This window comes from Mytilus trossulus, chromosome 2 (assembly GCF_036588685.1).
Source record: "Mytilus trossulus isolate FHL-02 chromosome 2, PNRI_Mtr1.1.1.hap1, whole genome shotgun sequence".
NCBI lineage: Eukaryota > Metazoa > Mollusca > Bivalvia > Mytilida > Mytilidae > Mytilus > Mytilus trossulus.
The window spans coordinates 65,093,643-65,118,310 of NC_086374.1; the positions used below are offsets into that span (position 1 = coordinate 65,093,643).

The 24,668-nt window shown below is 32.0% G+C and overlaps 1 protein-coding gene across 1 annotated transcript; it reads left to right on the plus strand.

Annotated features, from left to right (window-relative positions):
• The first annotated feature begins 5,361 nt into the window (after positions 1-5,361).
• Positions 5,362-23,589, plus strand: LOC134707792 (protein odr-4 homolog). Its single transcript, XM_063567836.1, has 12 exons — positions 5,362-5,495; positions 10,819-10,989; positions 12,273-12,368; positions 14,836-14,933; positions 15,365-15,401; positions 15,705-15,842; positions 16,743-16,919; positions 17,455-17,574; positions 18,311-18,392; positions 19,161-19,346; positions 20,236-20,322; positions 23,488-23,589. The coding sequence occupies exons 1-12, from the start codon at positions 5,400-5,402 to the stop codon at positions 23,562-23,564; spliced, it is 1,365 nt and encodes a 454-aa protein (XP_063423906.1). The 5' UTR covers positions 5,362-5,399; the 3' UTR covers positions 23,565-23,589.
• The last annotated feature ends 1,079 nt before the right edge of the window (positions 23,590-24,668 follow it).

Here is a 24,668-nt window from a genome sequence, read left to right on the forward strand (position 1 = left end):
CGATATCACTATCACTAATGCTAACAGTGGGTTGTTGGTTGGTCGCTGCCATGCTATCAGTAGAGCTATCAATGTCAGTACTTCTGATAAGATTTGTCTTTTTGGCAATATGTGTGTTTTGGGGAGATGGCCTGGATGAGTTTCTACGTCTCCGTTTTTTTAAATTTAAAGTCTCAGGTGTATTGCATTCATCACCCTGCATTAAACTGTATTTGAATTCTTCAAAAGTGTTTGACACAATTTTTTTATATTTCAAGTTTGGCTTTCAATGACAAATACATGACAGGCACTCGAATAACATAGTTTATATCATCAACGGAATGTGTGTTTGTTTACCTTTTGTTTACTTTTAAAAGGTGCACTCGAATGATACTATTGAAAACATTATACCTGTTCACATATCGTAGTTTTCAGTTACATGTGATTCAAAATTCATATAATTGATGTCCGTACCGTACATACATTAAACTAAGGCACTAAAGCATGTTAAAGTCACATATGGAAGCTGTTTTCCTGAGAAAATCACATTTTTTTTAACGGAGCTTCAAAACACGTCTGTTCCTTTTAGACATGCGCACTAAATATGAATTTGTCGGAGGATTTTTCTCTCTGCCAGTTCTAGCATATCCTTTTCTTTTGCAAGTAAGTTCATCACCTCAAGTCCGTATATGCTTCTTGGTACTGCATATGTTCTCCATAGCTTGTATGCAACCATGGGTGAGAATCCCCTTCTGACATGTAACCCAGCTCCAAGAAGGCTGTATATTGTTGCCCTTCCGGTTCTTATTCTTTCTGAGATATTTGCACGGTTTTGTTCGTTTCTTTTGATACCTAGATGTTTGGTTTCATTGGTTATATTGATGTCATTGTCTTCAAATTTCAACGTTGATATGTTTGAGCCTTTTGCATTGTATAGAACCGCTTCAGATTTAGTTGGATTGATTTTGACTAGATCTCTGCTCGTATGGTGTTGTACGATGTAACCCAGCTCCAAGAAGGCTGTGTATTGTTGCCCTACCGGTTCAAGAAAGATTATTCTTTCTTGGATATTTGCACGGTTTGGCTCGTTTCTTTGGCGGATACCTAGATGTTTGGTCTCATTGGTTATATTGATTTCATTGTCTTCAAATTGCAACGTTGATATGTTTGAGCCTTTTAAATTGTATAGAACAGCTTCAGATTTAGTTGGATTGATTTTGACTAGATCTCTGCTTGTCAGTGTATAGTGTTTTACTATGTCTAATATTCCTTGTGCATCTACAGTACTATTTGCCAGGACAGCAATGTCATCGGCACATGTTGGTGCAGGGACTTGTATATCACCAATACATGCTCCAAGTCCACTTTTTAATATGCTATCAAGTATGACGTTGTTGTAGCATTTATATAGCGTTGTAGATAGTTTTGCACCTTGTTGAATTCCTTGTAGAACCATGACATCTTCTGTACATTGTCCTTCCCATTTAACCTTGATGCTCATTCCTTTATACAAGTTTCTCAGTAATATCCAGAGTTTTCCTTTTATTCCATAATGGTACAGTTTGTTGAATAGTATTTCATGGTTTAGCTTGTCAAATGCCTTTTCTGCGTCAAGAGTTACTAAGATCAGCAGTATCTTTAATTTCTTACTTTCTTCGATTGCTTCTGATGTGAGGAATGCTGCACATAGTGATGATACTCCTTCTGTAAAGCCTCTTTGCAGGGAGTTTTGTATGTTGTTAAATACTGAGTCAACTCTATCCTTCAATATACTTTGTAATATTTTTGCAAAGGTTTTAGTTACAGTTATTCCTCTATAGCTAGATGGTAATGTTTTGTCTTTTTCTTTCTTTAAGATTGGTGTTAGAATCCCTGTCTTTAGGAAGATTGGTACATCCAAATAGGTTAAGATTAAATTTAGCAAATGTACTATAAAGGGAGTTAACTCTTCCATCCCATGTTTGTAGTGTCCTGCCGAAATTCCATCTTCATCGGGTGCTTTTCCTGCTTTAAGTTTTTTCTATAGCTTTATTTACTTCCTTTACATTAACAAGATCTATGCCTTGACCTTTTCCCCTTTCTATGGATTCTATTATATTGTTTTGTATCTCTACTAGCTCTAGTTTTTCAGTGTCAAAATTTTCCTCTATTGTTGGAGTAGCTAGTTGTTGGAAATGTTCTTGCCAGATGTTCATTATGCTTGGTCCTTCTTCTGCAGTCTTTTCGTTTAGTTTCAGTATCTTGGTATTAATAAGTGGTGTTTTTCTTTGCATGTTGATAAGCTTGTAAAAAAGTTTTGTATCTGAGTTTGAAGCTTTCATAATTTTTCCCGCTGTTGATTCTCTCTGCGAGGCATAAGCTTGTCTTTGTGCTTTTCGAAGTATCCTCTTTGCAGCTGTCATTTTGATTTTGAGCTCATTACTTCTTTCTTGAGGTGCTCCATGTTGCCTCCAAACTTTAAATGCATTTTTTGATTGCTTTGATGCCTTATCTATTTGTTCATTCCATATCGCCTTTCCCTTTGATTTGATTTTGATTTTTCTTCTATACTTTGGGATTGCTGCTTCTCCGGCTTTATGTAGCAGTTTTTCTAGATTTTTTATATCTTTCTCAATAATTCCTTTTGATTTTTGCATGAGTTTTGGAAGTTCTTTATTGATGACTTCCTTATAAATTTGATGGTCGCAGACAGTCCATTTAGGTTTTGCTATGATAGTTGTTGCTTTTTCCCTGACTTTTTTCAGTTGGCTGTTCAGTGTCAAGATAACAGGTACATGGTCCGAGGTATTCTCTGGGTCAGTATCAAGGACATCAATTTGTCTGATTTTGTTAATGATTTCTGAGTTACTTTTGAAGAGGAAGTAATCAATTTGTCCTTTCGACATACCATTCTGGTGATAAAATGTCTCTTTTACTGGGCATTTCTCAGTATTTCCTATACATTTTTCCTTGCAGAAAGTCTTTAGGATTTTATCATGAGGTGTCGAGCTTCTATCCAGGGACCCGTTCATGTCTCCACATACTATAATTTCGTGTGTGTCTTTATATTTCTCTATCATTTCATCAATTTGAGCAAATGTGTCTTTGTATTCGATGTCTGCATTTTTGCTATCTGATGGCATATATACATTTATAAGACATATTGGTTTGTCTCCTTGTTGAATATGTATGGCTTGTATTCTATTTCCACCGTCTATCAGTTCCTTTATATTTTCATTAATTTCTTTTTTCCAGATAATGGCTACTCCACCATATCCCCTTTTCATTGATATGTTGAAATCAGGATCATCATTATCATCAACACTTTTAGCTATGTATCCGCTATTTTCAGTAATTTCAGCTATGATTTTCTTTTCCGCATTGAAAAGCCAGTGTTCTTGAATGCATAGCACATGTACATCCCTTAACAAGTTTTTGATATAGAGGGCATTTGATTTCACATTTTGTACATTGAGTTTACCTATAATGATATCCTCCCTTTTATCTTGTTTGATCGGCCACTGCCTAAAAAATGGTTTGGTTTCTTTCTATTCCCATCTTCTTTTGCTTCTAGATTGTCAGCCTGAACTAGTCCCTTTAGATGCTTAGGACCACCAACATTGGCCCCCCTTTGAGAGGGGAACTTCTGATGGCAGTCCGCTTCCAGCGGGGCGTCCCCACTAGAAGCCGTTGTTATAAGACCAGTTCTGGGCATGACATCTACTTGATGGCTTACTTCTGTATGTGCTTTGGCTTCATTATTTTTGGTGGCAGCTGGTATGGTTTCGCACACGATCGAAAAGAAAACAGTTTCAATTAATTGATAATTTTTAAAGTTCGTTCTTATGTTGTACTGTTATATCACTGTTCCTGGTTAGGGGAGGGTTGGGATCCCGCTGACATGTTTAACCCCGCCACATTATTTATGTATGTGCCTGTCCCAAGTCAGGAGCCTGTAATTCAGCGGTTGTCGTTTGTTATGTGTTACATATTTGTTTTTCGTTCATTTTTTTACATAAATAAGGCCGTTAGTTTTCTCGCTTGAATTGTTTTACATTGTCTTATCGGGGCCTTTTATAGCTGACTACATGCGGTATGGGCTTAACCTTTGCTCATTGTTGAAGGCCGTACGGTGACCTGTAATTGTTAATGTTTGTGTCATTTTGGTCTTTTGTGGATAGTTGTCTCATTGGCAATCATACCACATCTTCTTTTTTATATGTGAGTAATATGAACGTTGAAGATAATGTTTTTCGTAGTTTGTTTCCTCATTTTCTTCTCTAATCTCCTTTCTCTTTTTTTTATACCTACTGTTCATGCCCCCTTTCAATTATAATATATATGATCAATTATATCTTGTATGAGACAGCTGTAACAATTAAAACAGATGAATAGATATTGATTTTTTTTTAAAACAGAAGACATAAGATATTGTAATGAAACAAAGCTCAACATTTTTAGGGGCTTATAATACGGAAGTATTAAAGACCAAGACATTTATGTGTTACAATTAAGTGTGATTAAGTTCAACAGAAATGTTTCAACCAAAAAGTTACAAATTTCTTACTTATTGTTCTTATATTTTTTTAATTTTGTGGTGTTTTAACGCCACTTTTAAGCCGCATTTAGGCTATTTCGTGGCGGCCGGTTTTATTGGTGGAGGAAGCCGGATTGCCCGGAGAAAAGCACCGACCTTCGATAGGAAAACTGACAATCCTAGACAACTAAGATTGGAGTCGAGTGCACCTGCACGAGCGGGATTCGAACTCACTACCCCAGTGTTGACCGTGACTAGTGATTACAGTAACTACTTTAATATACCACTCGGCCACCGTCCAAGGCCCTTTTGCTCTTACCTATTGTATGACTGATACCTGGCCTGGATTTGGTTTACAGAATAAGGAACAAATTGGGCCAAACATAAAGAATATAGGTAGAAATAATTAATGGTGCGACCGAAACGACTTATCATTATTACCAGGTTTCACGAAAATTACGTTTATTAGTGTAGTTAAAATGCCTTCTGTTATATTTTCTGGCTCCATTGCTGTCAAATAATCAGTTAATAGGGGAGGTCAGGATAAAGAATTGCATTAGTCCCATTTGCTTGTGAAGGCGTGCTTTCACTGGTAGATTTATAAAGATAGACGGTAAAACAATGTTTGTTTGGTTTAATAATGTATCTATTTATATATATATATATGTATGTAGTTCAGAAAAAAATCTAAGTAGATGGAAGAATATAATTAGCACTCCAAAGACTAAACTTCTAGTTGTACCATTGAAATTCTGGGAAAAAACTTTAACTCTACTAACGGACAATTTTTATGGGTAACAGTCTCCGTTAACGGACAAGGAAATAATGTAGCAAACAGTTGTCTCCCATTAAAAGTAATTTGTATTTCCGGTTTCTAGAAAAAAGCAGACGCATCGAGTTGAGGATGGGAAAGACCATTTTAGCGGACGAATCAATCCAGAGCTACATAACAGAACTTCTCAGTAAAGGACAGTGGCAACTTGGACTTATTATAGGACATGTAGGTTGTCATTCACCTGTCAATTCGCTAATTGAGTCAGAACACATACACATATTCCAAAAAATGAGAACAGCTGTTCATAAATCTAGATCTCAACGTATTTTAAGATTTCTTAGGATGCTGTTGCCATAAATATACTTCAAATACTAAGTGACAGGTTAATGTACTGGTCACGTATCAGTAACTATCAGAAATTTGTAGTTTTCTCTAATAGTTTTTGACAGGAATCTGTAAGGACCATATTCTCATAAGACTCTTAAGCAGTTAAGAGGGTGTTACATGTACAGGGTTGTTTTCGTGCAACATGTTTTGCCATTTTTATTTCAAGTGCAGCTGTGAAAAAGATTCGTAACTCACCGTGTTTCTTGAAATCGATCGTTCAAGACATTTTTAATTGTTTGTTCATCGTGAAATGGTAATTTTATTTTGCGTTCTTCCGATTAAATACCCCCCTTTACGCCGCTCTTATAACTTTAAAAGGGTTACCCCATGATATTTGGCATTGTCTGGTAATTATGCGTTTTGGAACGAGTAGTCAATTTGGCATTTGTAGTTGAATACTGCATAGATTTGCTTTTTAAAATCCTGATCGGGAATGAAACGAGGAATATATACACTGAAATTATCGTTAATTGCATGATTTTGTGAATTCAGTGAAGAGAAGGGCAGATATTATTTTTAATTTTTATTCATTAGATGAACATTACAAATTAGATGCACACTGAAGCTGGGAACAGTACATCTAACTGGAAATGAAGCTTGTTTATGATCATAACATAGTATGCCGAATAAAATTGAGAATGGAAACGGGGAATGTGCCAAAGAGACAACATCCTGACCATAGAAAAAAACAACAGCAGAAGGTCACCAACAGGTCTTCAAGGTAGCGAGAAATTCCTGCACCGGGAGGCGTCCTTCAGCTGGCCCCAAAACAAATATATACTAGTTCAGTGATAATGAACGACACACTAATTTCCAAATTGTACACAAGAAACTAAAAATAAAACAAGACTAACAAAGGCCAGAGGCTCCTGACCTAAATTTTGTAAAAAATTAAATCTTTTTTTTCATATTTTACTTTTAGATGGATTTAGTATTTCTGCCGGGAAATATAACATTCACTCTGTGGTTAAAGTTTTTAATAACTTTCTTATACTATTTTGGATTTGAACCAAACTTGGACAGCTTGTTTATGATCAAAAGCTAGTATCTAGCATGTCTAGAAGCCTGAAGGAAATTTTGCTTTCTTCCAGTTAACATTACATTCAGTCATTGTCAGACTGCAGTTTTAAACATTTATTAGATTCATAAACTATCCTGGATTTTTACCAAACTTGACAGAAACTTCTTACAATCAAAAGATAGTATCAACGGGAATAATTATTGATTTATTTCCTCATTTGTGTTGAGCCTGCCATTAACAGAAAGAGTAGACGCGAAACTGGGATCAATAGAACCCTTATAATTTTTTTTATTACTCTGTTCCTATTCTGTAGCATATTAATCTATTGCAATAAAAATTCATAATTTCTAATAAAATTTGTAGATTTAGCTAACAATGTCCTTATATTTGTATATAGTAACATTCATTTATAGGGGAAAATTGTTTAAACAATGAAATAGCTACAATTAAAATTTGCTTGCCAGCCCCTCTCTGTGATCTCAAATAGATAACTCTGGCTCATTTCCCAATCAATCTATCATGAAGGGAAGTTAATTTATGCAATTTTCATTCATAGTCTATTTCAAAAATGATCAACAGTTCTTTATATTGGTATGTAAAAATTTTAAACGTTTCAAATTTATGAAATTATATTCGTACATCAATCGTTTTAATACATCAATAACAAAAACTGAAATATATTGCATTGATTCATTTTGTAATTATTCAAAATTATATCAGAAACCTAAACATAAAAAATTAACCTGTTAAAGGGAAAATAATTCTCGTATAACTTTTTCGAATTGGCACATAATACCACAGAATGTCACTCATCATACAAATGGCACATCCATATAATTAACTGCGCAATCGTGCTCCACCTTCAATGATGATTCTGAATTATAAATATTACCAAAAGTTGTTAATCTATAGATAGTGAAGACTAATGAAAGCTAACCCACTGTAAAAATATTTCTTTGCACTTTTTTAAAACTTCCTCAGAAAAATTCTCGAGCCACTTGACTTTCATAGCTCAAAATTAAACGTTTTTACAGAATATTTGAATAAAGTAGTTACAGATTATTCGCTTCTCAAAGTGTAAGACGCATTAAAAATCGTGTGTTGCACAATCTTACCGAAATACGGATTTAATTAAGTCCTAAACATTTTGACATTTCTTCGTATATTTTTTATCGAAAGCCGGTTTAAACAAATCACAAGTACGTGTTAAGATCCGACTAAATACCTATTTCCCGATATGGTCAGGTAAAATTGCTATATTCTGTACTTTTCTGTGATGAAATGAAAGCGACAGATTACAAGTTCATTTCACTGGAATCACTTTAAAACTAAGTTTGAATGACATTTTATTGATATCTGAAATAATTAGTATGATAGCGAGTAAATTTTTTAACACATGTTCATTTCCGTATCGTGTCTTTATTTACTATGACCCAAATTATGATTTAATATATAATATTGTATAAATGCACATTAAAAGAATAAAGTTTTACTGACTTTGATAAAAATCTATGTGTAAACTAATATTGGCAGCAGTTAAACCAAGCTGAAAAAACCTAACATTACAATAATTTTATAACCTAAGGTACCATTCAAAACTAAAATAATCATTTAAATAATTGTTATACGACCGCAAAATTTGAAAAAAATTTCGTCGTATATTGCTATCATGTTGGCGTCGTCGTCTGCGTCGTAGTCGTCGTCCGAATACTTTTAGTTTTCGCACTCTAACTTTAGTAAAAGTGAATAGAAATGTATGAAATTTTAACACAAGGTTTATGACCACAAAAGAAAGGTTGGTATTGATTTTGGGAGTTTTGGTCCCAACATTTTAGGAATTAGGGGCCAAAAAGGGCCCAAATAAGCATTTTCTTGATTTTCGCACTATAACTGTAGTTTAAGTTAATAGAAATCTATGAAATTTTGACACAAGGTTTATGACAACAAAAGAAAGGTTGGGATTGATTTTGGGAGTTTTGGTTTCATTATTATAGGAATTAGGGGCCAAAAAAGGGCCCAAATAAGCATTATTCTTGGTTTTTGCTCAATAACTTTAGTTTTTGTAAATGGAAATCAATGAAATTTAAACACAATGTTTATGACCATAAAAGGAAGGTTGGTATTGGTTTTGGGAGTTAAGGTCCCAACAGTTTAGGAATTAGGGGCCAAAAAGGGACCCAAAAAAGCATTTTTCTTGGTTTTCGCACAATAACGTTAGTATAAGTAAATAGAAATCTATGAAATTTAAATACAAGGTTTATGACCATAAAAGGAAGCTTGGTATAGATTTTGGGAGTTTTGGTCCCTACAGTTTAGGAATAAGGGGCCCAAAGGGTCCAAAATTAAACTTTGTTTGATTTCATCAAAATTGAATAATTGGGGTTCTTTGATATGCCGAATCTAACTGTGTATGTAGATTCTGAACTTTTGGTCCCGTTTTCAAATTGGTCTACATTAAGGTCCAAAGGGTCCAAAATTAAACTTAGTTTGATTTTGACAAAAAATGAATCGGTTAAGTTCTTTGATATGCTGAATCCAAAAATGTACTTAGATTCTTGATTATTGGCCCAGTTTTCAAGTTGGTCCAAATCGGGGTCCAAAATTAAACTTTGTTTGATTTCATCAAAAATTGAATAAATGGGGTTCTTTGATTTGCCAAATCTAACTGTGTATGTAGATTCTTCATTTTTGGTCTTGTTTTCAAATTGGTTTACATTAAAGTCCAAAGGGTCCAATATTAAACTTATTTTGATTCTATCAAAAATTGAAATCTTGGGGTTCTTTGATATGCTGAATCCAAACATGTACTTAGATTTTTGATTATGGGCCCAGTTTTCAAGTTGGTCCAAATCAGGATCTAAAATTATTATATTAAGTATTGTGCAATAGCAAGTCTTTTCAATTGCACAGTATTGCGCAATGGCAAGAAATATCTAATTGCACAATATTGTGAAATAGCAATTTTTTTAATTTAGAGTTATCTTTCTTTGTCCAGAATAGTAAGCAAGAAATATCTAATTGCAATTGCAAGAATTTTTTTTAATTGGAGTTATCTTTCTTTGTCCAGAATCAACTTCAATCTTTGTTATATACAATATACAATGTATATTCACTTTTTACTACCAACTGATAAATTAAAAAAATCTTTACCATTCAGTGATAATAAGCAGTTTTTTTACATCTTAATATTTTATGATGTATTTAAATGAGTAGTTATTGTTGCAAGCTCCATTAGAAATTTTAATTGAAATTAGTTTTGGAATAAGGGAAAGGGGGATGTGATTAAAAAAATTGGGTTCAATTTTCTCATTTGAAATTTCATAAATAAAAAGAAAATTTCTTCAAACATTTTTTTGAGAGGATTAATATTCAACAGCATAGTGAATTGCTGTAAGAGAAAACAAAAATTTTAAGTTCATTAGAACACATTCATTCTGTGTCAGAAACCTATGCTGTGTCAACTATTTAATCACAATCCAAATTTAGAGCTGAATCCAGCTTGAATGTTGTGTCCATACTTGCCCCAACCGTTCAGGGTTCAACCTCTGCGGTCGTATAAAGCTACGCCCTGCGGAGCATCTGGTTTTTCTTGTTAAAATTTAGCAAAAAGATATTTTTTTTAAATGCACAGAAATGTTCTTGGCTGTGGTGCCATCTTGACAGTTAAAAGTCAGAACAACACTTCAGGTTTAAAGATAAAACATTGCTCTCACTAGAAGTTTTTTTTTAATTATGTGTGCACTATAGAAATGGAATGAATTTTCAGAAAGAAAAATCTTTTATATATAAATTAAGCATTTTAAATGTTTATGATATGTTCTAAAAGGGGTTTACCAACTCAGTATTCAGTACATGTACTTTGGCAATGACAAGATTTGAAACAATAAACACTTGTGTACTTATGTAATATATTTTTGTAAAAATACTTATATTTGATTAAAAACCACATTTTCGTATTGCCAGATAAGACTAATGTTTTTTTTTAAATGACCAACAAGGTTGCTCAACAATGTTGACAATAACTGGACATGTAGGTCTGCCTGATTGATATAATATGTTATTTTGCTTCCATTTAAATTTTCAATATTGACCAAAAAATAAGATTTTTTATTTAAATAATTGTTGTTAATTTAATTGCAGTTTGCTCAGCAGAAAGATTTTGCAGTACGTTTGATTTGTTCACCAGAACCAGTAGAAGATGAGGCCAGTGAAGAGGACGAAGAACCAAAAGAGAAAAAGATTAAGACACCTCAAAAACCAGAAAATATGGCAGATAGTGATGAACGGTGGATAGCTACACATGCTCGCCAGGTTAGGACAAATATGGATGTCTCAGTAAAATGTACAGACTTATCACAATTTGTTAAGTCTTAAGTCTACATTGTGATTGCAAATACAGTTTCATATACTGATTATAGATATAAGAAGATTTGGTATGAGTGCCAATGAGACAACTCTCCATCTAAGTCACAATTTATAAAAGTAAACCATAATAGGTCAAAGTACGGTCTTCAATATGGAGCCTTGGCTGACACCGCATGGCAAGCAATAAAGGGCCTCAAAAATTACTAGTGTAAAATTATTCAAATGGGAAAATCAACAGTCTATGTAAAAAAAAAGAAACGAGAAACATGTAAGAACCACATCAACAAACGACTGAACATAAGATTCCTGACTTAGAACAGGTGAAATCTGTATGTGTAAAAATAACATTTACATTAGTTTTTTTTTTTTTTTGTATACAAACTATACATTTTAGAAGGTAGAACAATATATCACCGCTAACGAAACGTTAAGATATTTTATGAACACCTCACAACAATTTGGTGATGGTATTACATTTGTATTTCATAATCACCTCCCCCAAATACTTGCCTCAATGGTCTCAGAATAGCAGGTTTGTCTACAATGCAGAAAGTCTGATTTGATCCCAACATAGATAAACCATGACATTATAAATTGTACACAAAATTTTCTGCTTCGTTTTTAACACACTTTGTGAAGTAAGAGAATTACTGTTTGTTCAGCTGTCTGATTTATAATATTATTGATTGATTTTATTTTACTCATGTTTTTGGACAACCAAGTTCTAAGGAGGACATAAAATATTAATAACTCATTAGTCTAGCTATTTTAACAGAAAAAGATATAGAGCAAAAGGAAGCATAAAAAGTCACATGTTTTATATATATAATTTTTTTATCAAGACTTAAACTAAGACATACCTATTTCAGCCAATGGCTTAATTTGATACGTTGCAATGGTCAGGTTGTAATTTCTGAAAGTTTTATCGTGATGAAGAGTGAAGAGGAGAACTGTGGATTCATATTTATTAATGGGATGCCCCGGATAGCAACTTTTCATTATTTTAGTTAGTACAAAAAAAAAATCTTCAATCAACAAAAATCAATATCAAAAACTATGGGAATCCATGTACAAATGTAGTACATGTATATTATTTCCTTAAATATGGGTCAAACATTGTTGAATTAAAGATAAACTATGGATTGTCATAAACTATTATGATTACTAATAACTTTAGAAGTCATTGATGCTGGTTATTGGATGATTAATTATTTAATTATATTTAACAGGTTAACAGGATGCTTCCAGGTGGTATAGATGTGTTGGGTATATTTGCATTAGCTCCACCAAATATGATGATATCAGCACAAACAAAATTACGACAGGTAACTTATTAAAATTGAGAATGGAAATGAGGAATGTGTCAAAGAGACAACAACCTGACCATAGAACAAACAACAGCAGAAGGTCACCAATAGGTCTTCAAGGCAGTGAGAAATTCCAGCACCCAAAGGCGTCCTTCAGATATACACTAGTTCAGTGATAATGAATGCCATACTAAACTCCAAATTATGCACAAGAAACTAAAATTAAAAATAATACAAGAGGCTCCTGACTTGGGACAGGCACAAAAATGCAGATTAGTTTTCGCTCATTACATAGTACATCCTGAAAAGTTTTGATTGGATAAAAGAACTACTTATATTGTAAGATATTTAAGTCATTTGAACTTAATCAAGTAATATTAAACTGCCAATACAATATGATACACACAAACATTTTAGCTCACCTGTTCTGAAGGGCAAAATGATTTTTTCTCATCACTTGGCACTTGAATGCACATCGATTCGGCATGTAAAAAAATAAATGTCAAAACAAAAATTTATAAATTGAATATAAAAGGAAATACCTATGTTGTCACTTTTTTGATTGATGAAATATCATTAAATAACGGCATTTGGTATCAAAATAAAAGTTTTATTGGAGATTATGACAAAATCGGACAGTAAATTGTATCTTTTACAAGATTTTAATTTGTAATACTCAGTCTAAGACATGTAGTTTTGGAGCACATTTTACAGTGTACAGGTCATCAGTTTGGAATGAGATATACCACTTGTCATTAGAATTATCAGAACCCCTTGATATTGTTGAAAATATGCTGAGGGGATGTGGTCGACAGACTACCGGAGCCAATCACCATGCAAACACGCCAAAACAGTATTGGAAAGTCTCATTATTTCTTTAGTCATTGTTTTTTGCATTCATAGACCATATGATAAGGGAACTGGAGAGTGGAGTTGCATCTAGTATTATCAGAAAATCTCTTCTTTGTGCTGTATCTGTTTCATAGTGTTGTAGGACATATAACAAACGAACAAATGTCAACATTGTCTGAGGCATACGAAACTGACCTGGCATGTAATGTTGACTTATTCAATTGGGAGGTCACTCAATGCCAAACAAGTACACTGGTTTATAACATCTTGTGAGTGCTACCATGGAGATCTATCAGTGTACTACGTATGTAGAAAACATTGTGAATATTGACAAAGTAATAGAGAAGTTTGTTTCTGCCTAGACCCGAAGGGCAGATTTAGGACAATTTCGAGTAATTCTGTATGATCACAAATATGTGTTGTTTATGTATTGTTCTATTCAAAAGATTTATTAATAGTTTTAAATTCATAATTTTTTTATAAGTTCTATCTACATATAGCTCCTCTATTAACAAGGGTCCAAAAATTTTTCGCCTCACAGTACTTGCTTGCACATTGTTTCAATCTAGCTACTTCCCTGGCATCTGTCTTCCTTTGCCGTTGTCTGTCTTTGGCATAAACTTATTACACTTTGAACTTCCAAAAAACCACTGAATGGAATGAAACTAAACATGGCATGAATGTTCTTTATGAGGAGCTAGCCAAGATGGCTGCCAGCAGGGGGACTTACTTAGTTTAACATGGGATCTGATGGGAATAACATACAAATGTTTTCTTATAGAGAACCACTGAATGGAATGGATCCAAACATGGCATGAATATAAAAAAATGGGATGTGGTATGGCTGCCAATGAGACAACTCTTCACAAGAGACCAAATGACAAAAAAATAACAACTACAATGTATAGGTCATCATATGGCTTTCAATAATGAGCAAAGCCCATACCGCATAGTCAGTTGTAAAACACCCTTAAATGACAAAATGCAAAATAATTCATAGAGAAAACTAACGACCTAATTTATGACAAAAAATAAATGAAAAACAAAATATGTAACACATCAACAAACGACAACCACTGAATTGATGGCCACCAGGATTTTTTTTTTGTAAATACTGTAGCCAATATTAAACAAAATTTGGCCTCAAACATTATTTGGGTATCTGTTATGATGTTAATCTATTTTTACATCATTTTCAAAACCGACGTAGAACCGGGTGAGCAACACAGGATCTTGAGAGCCTCTAGTTGTAATTAGCATGTGAATGCTATTATATTCCAAAAATTTGAACATCATAATTAAAATTAAATCTCCAGTTCTCATTGTGCTATGTTTCAGCTTACTGGATATATGCAGTTTATAAGTGGCAGTTATACTCATTTTTTGGTTAAATGGTGAATTGTAATTGTTCACATTTTGGTCTTTATGATTAGTTATCAACATGTAATTGGCGATCATATTACATTTTTTTACTTTCAAGCTTTTGATTTTTAAAAGGCACTTTCTGTTTTGAATTTTTGTTGGAGTTTGGTAAAAAAAATTATTTTACTTTTTACATTGAAATTTTTAACATTATTTATCATGTTTTCTTTTGAAATTTGCTGTTAATTTACAATGCCTTTATTTATTTTAGATTTTATACCTGATACATAAAAGTTTAAGCAAAGGTCAGACACAACCAAACAGTACATCAGAGAGGCATTTACTGCAGATATGTTCTACCACCAGAAAGTATCCTTTTTCAACTGGAGCACCTCAGATCTCACATATTTTTTTTAATGTGTTTGTGTTATTCAGTCTTGAATTTTCTATGTTGTTTTTGTAAACTGTTGGTTGTCTTTTATTTATTTTTTTGCCATAGTATAGTCAGTTTATTTTCAAAATTTTTTAAAATCTGCCAGACCACAGGACATGCTGACAAATGCAAAGCTATTTACCTCCCTTATCCTTCTATTAGAGATAATTAGCAGTTGTCTTTAAAATTTTAATGGCCTTGTTTAATTTTTGGAAGACAGTTAAAAAAAAAAATTCACTATGTAACTTTTGAAAGAGGAAATACATTTAATATTTAATGGTTTTGTTTTTTTGCCATTGGAGGCAGACTGGAATGGAATAATTTACCAGTTATACATGTTGTTACTTTTCCTTAATTAAAAATTCAGAATTACCTGTAGATCAATAGATGTAGCAGACCAAAAGGTAAAAGATTCAATGTTAATTTAACTCTAGCTATAACAATTTATTTAATGCATTTGCTTTATAATAGAATGTTTGAAAGTAATAATATTACAGTTAAAACCTCTACAGTAAAAAATCTGATTTCATGGTTTTGCCAAATTCTGCATATACATGTAGATATAAAATCCACAAAAAATTAGTACCCCATGAATAAAAAATAATGAATCCACTTCTTAAAGTAACATAATCCCCTGGTACGCCCCCCCTAAATCTGCCTCTGAGAATTTCTGACATAATTGTATGTGCATTTTTTTTTTATTTCAGAGTGCATTTAAACCAGCTGATTGGAAACCACAGTCAGGAAGTGAAAAATGGATCAAATTAAAGACAGATATAAATTTGGATCTCAAAATAAATGTTCCTGTAAAACAACAGAATCAGAATATGCTTAAACAAATACAGGTACATGTATAATGATTTTAGGAAATGCAAATACTGCAAATTCAGAAATCTTTTGCATCCATTTTTTTTTGCGATTTGTCATTTTGCACTAAAATGCAATTTGATTTTTTCAGATATTGAGATAAATACTTTTTAATTGATATAAAAAATTTCAAAATGCAATTTAAATTATTGTGATTGGAAGTAATAAAATCATAGCAAAAAATTTCTGAATTTACAATTTATAGACACTTTAATTTTAGGAAGAAATGAGGAAAGGAAGAACATTTTTCAAGATTCAGGGTTTAATTTTCTTGAAACTTAGGATGACTTCCTAAATGACATAGAATATAACAGCTATAGATTACTGTATGCCTTCAACAATGAGCAAAACCGATCCTGGTTGGTTTGCTAGAAAAAGCCATGAAAAGACTTATAAAAAACAACTTAAACAGGATAACTAACTGCCTGATAAATGTACTTAACAATAAACAGAGAAGATAAACAGCAACGAACAACAAACACAGAATTACAGGCTCCTAACTGAGGACAGTTATTTATAAAATGAGGTTGGGTTATACATTTTTTGTGGTGCAAAACTGTCCTTAAACCCGAGACAAGTTTGTGATTGTACAACATAAAGCAAACTATAAAAATCAGTTGAAAAAGGCATAAATCTTCAGATCTTTTCAAAGCACAAAAGAAACCTTATATATACACTAAAGACACAAAATACAGATCTGAGAGTACTCCCAGTAAAGCCACTTCAAATCCAATAACAACTAACAAAAAATCCTTTATCTTAGAGAATGTTAATTTATTAACAGCCCAATATGATGATATTATTTATAGTCAGTTGGAAAAGCTATTGAAAATGTGTTTTATAACTAATTTTTACAAATGATCCTATTAAATTTTTAGCAAGGACTTGTGCCATATTGTGATAATATATGCAATGGAATCATAACAATTAATGGAGAAGTTCGAGATGTGACAGAAGTTTTAGACCAGTCAGCGTCTGAATCTAAAAGAAGTAAAGGAAGAGACAAAGGACAGACATCACAACTTATTCATGACATTGATTTATATACACAACCAGTAAGTTTTGACAGCTGCCTTTCAATTGTTTTAAGTCTGCAATTTTTATCAATGTTCCAAAAATACTCGAAGATATAACATAGATGAATGGCAACTTAGAGTTGTGTCAATATGACAAAATATCATCCCAGACCAAAAATAATCATCTTGTATATGACCTTTAACAAGAAGCAAAATCATCCCACACAATAAATTTAATAGATATAAGATGTGGTATGAGTATCAATGAGACAATTCTCAAAAGCTATAAGAGGCTATGGCATGATAAAAGATGAAATAATTTGAAGAAAAAAATCAATGCCATCAACAAAAATAAGAAATTAACAGTCTGATCTTTGCTAAAAACAACATTAAACTAATATGTCAGACAACAACAAAGGACAACCACTGAATTAAGGCTCCCGAGTCCTGGCACATCATAAAATATTTTATTATATATTGATTGAAAATCATCTACAACATCAATGAGTTGATTCAGCTATATATACCAAATTGAGGCATGAGAAAATTTATTATCTCTCTTTTATTTTAACAGATTTCAAAGGAGAAAAGGGAACCAGAAACCTATGATAGTGTTTGTAAACTGGTCATACAAGGAGTGACTCATGGTAGAGCATTTGTGCATAGTAAAGCTCTAGTATCTGAAGCTAAACAAGTAAGTTTTGCGTACCATTGATTTTGATATTATAATGATTTTTTTCATATCTATCTGTGCATCTGTTTGTCAAGCAAATCAGTTTTCCACACTTTTTTTCTTCATGCCTGAAGATTTTGACATTATAAATAAATTTGGTGTATTTACTGTCTTCTGATTGGTTTAAAGTATTAGTTTTATTTTCTGACGTTGTGTATTCATATGCCAACATGTGTGTACGTTGTTATTGTTCATATAAATAATATAAAAAGTTCTTTGAGCCTTATTTTTTATAGAACTTTATTTTAAAATAATGAATGGCAATAATTTATTTTGAATTAATTGACCCATAGAATAAAATTTTGACTTCACATTTTACATAATCTGCGAACAATGCGAAGAGTCAAAAATTCATTTTATGGTTCAATAAATTCAAAATAGATAATAGTCATTCATTAAATTTTTTTTTTTTTAAATATATGCGTAAATTTAGGTTTAATCAAAATTCATTCTATTAAAGACAATAACAAAAAAAAATACCCACAGAATAAAAATGAAGATACAGTATATGCAAGGTTTGTATGCCTTTAAGATAAGACATTGTCTTGAAGACACACAGATGTTTAATGAAAAAGTTTAAAATTCATACCATAAGAATTTGAATGCCTTGATAGAAGGATTTTCATGGATGTCATTACTTCTTCCTTTGATATATAAAGCCTGGATAATATGGTGCTATATGTGTTACATATTTCAGGCAATTACCACAGACATAATCAGAAGTATTCATGCTAGATGTGAGTTGTTGTGTGAAGATATAGAGGTGGTGGAAGAAGAAGGTAATTAAACAAAACCAGAATGTTACCTGTCACTGACCGTTAAGCAACCAACAATAGATCAATCACAATGTTACCCATACATTTGTATGTAAAGATTTTTCACTTATCATAAAAATAAAAAGATGTGGTATATATGCAAAGTGACACCTTTTAACGAGAGACGAAATAATGTAGTAGTTAGCAACTACAGGTCACTGTACAGTCTTTAACAATGGGTAAAGCCTATGGTGCTTAGAAAGCTTTTAAAGGACCAGACAAAACAAATGATTTAACAATTCAATCGAAAAACGTAACGGCTTGATTTATAAACAAACCAATACATGATAAACAAGTACAATGTACAGTAAAAAATGACAACCACTGTTTTTATTATAAATAATGCAAAAAATATAAGTTTTCTCTTTTGAAAACAGTTCCTTTTAGGATATACCCTTCTGAAATACATAATATGTACTGGTACATGTACTTTTAGCTCACATGGCACAGGTCCAAGTGATTTTTTTTTCATCACTTGGCATTCGTCATCATCATTAACTTTTACTAATATCTTCTTGTCTGTCAATGATCGAGTAACCCCCCCCCCCCCCCCAAAAAAAAAACCTTAAGAATTTTAGGGGATAACACAAGATAGTTATTCAAATGTCTTCCATCAACACAAATTGACCAAATATAAAAAAAGAAAACATTTACCGTATAATTAAAGTTGAAAGGATTAATCTGTTAGGAGGTACAGGAAATACATGTATTAAATTCATTTTGATTTTTTAGGTATCAAGAAGGAGTTATATGACACACCAATCAGAGTATTTGGTAAATTACATGGATCAAGTCTTGACTTCTGTGATTATAAATTCCAAGATGAAAAATTAGAAGAAGTAGCAGATAGAATAAAAGAACTTTTAGATATAACCATAGACCCTGATGATCTGGAACTAGACTGTGAACAGGTTCCTTGTAAGTTCAGCTTTATGTTGTGTATTCTATATAATTTCATCATATAAAATCATATCACATCCTTTTGAAATGCCTATTTATCAAAGTGTCAAATTCAAAACTTTTATTAGCAAACAATTTAATTTGCAACTATAAAATAAGAAGATATGGTGTGATTGGCAATGACACAGCTCTGTAAATAGACAAAATGGTGCAAAAGTATGCAACTATAAGTCAACACATTGATTAAAATCCATACCACATAGCAACCTCTAAAAGGCCTCAAAATGACAAATGCAACACAGTTAAAAAAAGAAAACTAATGCCATTTTTTATTTACAAAAGGATAAACAAAAAACAAACAAGTGTCAAGTGAAAGATATAAAGGTATAAATGAGGATTCTGTTATGAAATTCCTAATGTACAATTGTTTTTAAATTACATAATGTGCTGAAGTTCTTTTTTAATCAACAGATTTCTTTATTTCTTTAAATTTAAAAATTCAAATATTCAAATCAAGCTGATCACTTTGCAAAATCTTATAGTGTAGTAAATCTTCAGTATAAAATATATAGTTCATTGTCCATATGCGTATAAAGTTCTCTATGCAATTAATGTACTTGCTTTATTGGATCTTCTATTTAGAAAAATCATCAAATCACAACACATTATAATTTGTTTCTTATTAAAAACTGACATATTATTTTAGTGGACAGCATATCCTGGTCCCATATAAATATTTGAGTTTGGCTTAAGAAGCTAAAAAATATTTGTGCATGACCTACCATGTTTAAAGCAATGGAATGACGTATGTTAATTATTTATTCCAATTTCACCTCTTGAAATAGAAAGTGTCAATTACTAGTACTATGTCTTGTGATCACACAAATTTATTATTTTATATTTTCAGGTGAAGAGGATTGGTCTAAAGATAAATCCCTAGATCCAATTGATGACAGTAGTAATGGGGCTTCTAATACATCTAGGTTTAATATGTGTAAGTTTATAAATTTGGTTTATAGACCAAAAACATCAATTTGAAGAGTTCCTGTACAATATTGTATAATTTTTCGACTTTCTGGTCACTATATTCAAAATCCAAAGAACATTAAATACTGTGAGTACTTTTATTCATGTGGTACCATTTTTCCTGGTTTTCGTGGATGACTTTATCCACGAATTTAAGTGTCCAACTAAATTAAACAACCATTGTCCAAATCAGGAAATGGAAAGATCCCCATCGGTAGATTTGACTACTGATATGATCTATTGAATATTTTGAATAACACCAAATATGAGAATACTCTAATAGCAGTCATAGAACTACAACTGCATGCAGGAATATACCCATTTAATCTTTAATACTCTAAACTGTTTTTAATTCTCATAAAAAATATTTGTGATCAATGAAAGTAAGATTTCTGATATTGATATGCTAGTATGATAAAGGGTTCATTTTATATCCTCATCCTCGTGCATTTGTGAAATAATAATTTCATACTGGGCTTGATTTTGATAAGAATTATTTGACAATTTTAGATACGTTTATAGCATTTGTTTATATTACTACTTTCTCTAGGTGACATGTTTATGGCCTAATTAACACTTTTGATAGTCTTTAATCTGTTGATCACTTTATCATGGGTTAATCAGTGTTATCACTACGATTTGCACAGGTCAATGTTTACTTTGCAATTTTCTTCACTCCAGACTATTTGTAAACTTCGTTTCTAAAGGCTTTAATTTTTCTATTTTATTTTTTAGAAAACAAAAATCCACGAATTTAGAAACCCACGAACATCTTAATATTGCTAAATACAGGAAAATTGATACCCACGAATTAAAGTACTTTCACAGTACCGTACATTCTAAATATTTTAACATGTTTTTAACGTTTGCAAAAAATGTGACTGGATTAGTTTAGCATTCAAAAAATCTAACATCATTGCTAGCATTTACTGAAATCTCATGAATCATTCCCTAATTTTTTGTTCATTGATAACAAATGCAACTATATTTTAATAGATATAGGAAGATGTGGTGTGAGTGCCAATGAGACAACTCTCCATCCAAATAACAATTTAAAAAGTAAACCATTATAGGTTTTTAAGTATGGCCTTCAACACGGAGCCTTGGCTCACACCGAACAACAAGCTATAAAGGGCCCCAAAATTACTAGTGTAAAACCATTCAAATGGGAAAACCAACGGTCTAATCTATATAAAGCATGTTAACTTATATCTCAGAATACAAGTATTTTCTTTTTCAAATGATAAACTTGATATTGACAATTATTCATCATTACACTTGAGATGTGGTATGATTGCCAAAGAGACAACTATCCGTCAGAGAGAAATCACATTAAGTGGATATCAGCAATAACAGGTCATAATACCACCTTCAACAATGAGGTAAAAATCCACACCTGAGTAGTTTGCTATAAAAGCCTGTACATGAAAAATGTGAAACAGTTTAAACAAAAGAGCTATAAGCCTTATGTACAACAAAACAATTTTCAAATAAAAATATGACGGACACGAACCAACAACAACTAATGAAATACAAACTCCTAACTAAGGATAAGAACATACAGAATATATTTATAAATTAGCAGGATAATCAACTATTACTGAATCTAAGTATACATGTAATATCAGGGTTTCCCCTGGGTCTATTATTTTTTTCGCCACCTCTTTCGCCAAAACAATATATTTTTCGCCACATTATTATTTTTTTCGCCAAATAACATAACTATATGTTTTGTTTAAAATTTATATTTTTTTTGTTAATGAATAAACACTAAAAAATTACTTTAAAACAACAGATTTTTTTAATTTAAAAGGGAAAACTATTCATTGTATTTTAAACAACTTTAGTAATTGATTGGGCCACTATACTTTTAATAATAAAGAAGATATACGTCCTGGAATATAACAATATTATTGGACATGTTTTCATTATATAATACCAGTATAGTTCGTAGGGAAAGTTTCTTTAAAAGAAAAATACTGATGTTCCCTTTCGTACTAAGAAGGTTTTTTTTACAACAAAATTAAATCTTTTATCACATGAAATTGATCCCTCGTTTCATGTGTAGTCATTACATTGAAGGGCTACTCTCAATCGAGCCAACCTTTTTGGATAGATTTCTTCATAATGACAGTTTTCTTTTTTTTCTTGACCATCGTAAATGAAAAAGTTGAGACGTAAAACTAGGCTTGAAACACGTGTGTCACTCAAACGTCTTCCTAATCAATTACCGATATTTAAGTCAAAGGATAATTAAAGTTTTAAATCCGAGATTTTTCTTGCTTTTGGACATTTTTCGTCACAACAACAGCTTTCTTTTCTAAACTATCTTTAAAAGCGGAGGAGACGTCAAAAGTTTGCTTCAAACACGTGCGTCGCAAAGTGGTAAATAAATTCTATATGTGACATTTAGCAGAAGCCATTTAACCATATCATTTTGTCAAACAATTCAATCAACATCTTTATTAATATAGTCCTTTGTTGTCGATAGAAATAAAATGCAATCAGCTGATTATTCATTTTCTGTCCAGACGTTAATGAGGTCAAGGTGATTTCCGAGTATTGTCTGATCGGGTAAAGTCCGAGAAACTCGAAAAAAGTAAATAAACAAGATGGAGGAAAATAAATCGTTCTATATATTTCTTTCGCCAAATTCTTTCGCAAATGACGAATTTTTATCGCCACAATTATTATTTTTTCGCAAATTGCGAAAATGGCGACCGCCAGCGGAAACCCTGTGTAATATATAAAAACATAATTATCTTGTACAAAAATTAGTGCCAACTGAATTATTATTTTGTAAATGCTTAGTTATGCTAAAAACTGTATTTTAATTACTGTGCATTCATTTTTATTCGTTTGATACCAATTTTCATGGTTTTCCTGGGTACAGGTGAACCACGAAATTAAATATTCAACAAATGACAAATTGTCTAAAGGCTTGTATGCAATTTTCGGCAAAACCAAGAAATTAAATGTCAATGAATTCTCAAGTTTTCCCTCTTCCACCAAAAATTGATACCTACAAAAATAACTGAATCCACAGTATGAATCACTATGTATAAAATATCTTGATTACAAAAAAGCTTCTCTTATCAGTCTTTAACATTTTTTCCTTTTGTTCTGTTTTCAGTGACGGCGATCGGAGGAGGTATAGCTGTTGTGGCAGCTGGACTGTCCTATATGTTATTTGGTGATTCACAGACCTAAACTATTAAAACATAATATATTTTTATTTCATCTTTTTGTAAATTATTTCCACCAAACTTATGAAGGTTTTTACTCCTTGAGTAACTTACTAAGCCGAAGAAGTTATCGTCCCTTTCATTATCTCTGATTTCTTTATCAAGTCATAAATGTCATATGTTGGACTTCATCAAACATCCATTTTGATTTGACAAACAAAAAAAAAAGGTTAAAAAGGTTTGTTTATTATAAAGAAAAAAGTGAAATGGTCAATGTAGAAAATTGATGTTTTAATCTTTCCTTTGATTTTGTTTAGACGCTTCATATTGTTTTACAAATATATGATTGATTGATTAATTGGCTCAATTCTATTTTGCTTTTTCATGGTGTAGATATAGGAAGATGTGGTGTGAGTGCCATTGAGACAACTCTCCATCCTAATAACAATTTATAAAAAAGTAAACCATTATAGGTCAATGTATAGCCTTCAACACGGAGCTTGGCTCACACTGAACAACAAGCAATAAAGGGCCCCAAAATTACTAGTGTAAAACCATTCAAACGGGAAAACCAACAGTCTAATCTATATATTAAAAAGGAGAAACGAGAAACACGTATAAATTACATAAACAAACGACAACTACTGTACATCAGATTCCTGACTTAGGACAGGTGCAAACATTTGCAGCGGGATTAAATGTTTTAATGAATCCAAACCTTCTCCCTTTTTCTGAAGGTCAGTTTTTAATGTTGGAGGAAGCCAGAGTGCCTAGAGAGAGCCACAAATCTTGAAAATATAAGTCTGACATGTCTATTCATTCAGACAATTTACATCTAGCACAGGCGCACATGCAAAATAGCTAAAATAACTGTATCTGTTCACGACATTATACAAAATGCAAACTAGCAATTAACTTTCTTGAACATAAGCACCATAAATGGCTATATTGCTGTAGAAATATTGGAGTGCACACACTGAATGTTTCTTTTGCTTAACTTTTTATGATTTAAATTGTGTTGAATTCTTAATATGAAGTTTCACTACAAGTACCACAGACCCTTACCATTATCATTTTATGAAAATGAGGTCACTTTGATAAACCCTGCCAGACAGACATGTTCACCTCA

What these genes read in the sequence shown, in the direction of transcription:
- LOC134707792 (XM_063567836.1), top strand. Translation starts at nt 5,400, where the DNA reads ATGGGAAAGACCATTTTAGCGGACGAATCAATCCAGAGCTACATAACA. An exon ending in TAGATGTAGCAGACCAAAAG is followed by an intron (nt 15,402 to 15,704) that starts GTAAAAGATTCA and finishes TTTTTATTTCAG; the next exon opens with AGTGCATTTAAACCAGCTGA. An exon ending in TTGATTTATATACACAACCA is followed by an intron (nt 16,920 to 17,454) that starts GTAAGTTTTGAC and finishes TTATTTTAACAG; the next exon opens with ATTTCAAAGGAGAAAAGGGA.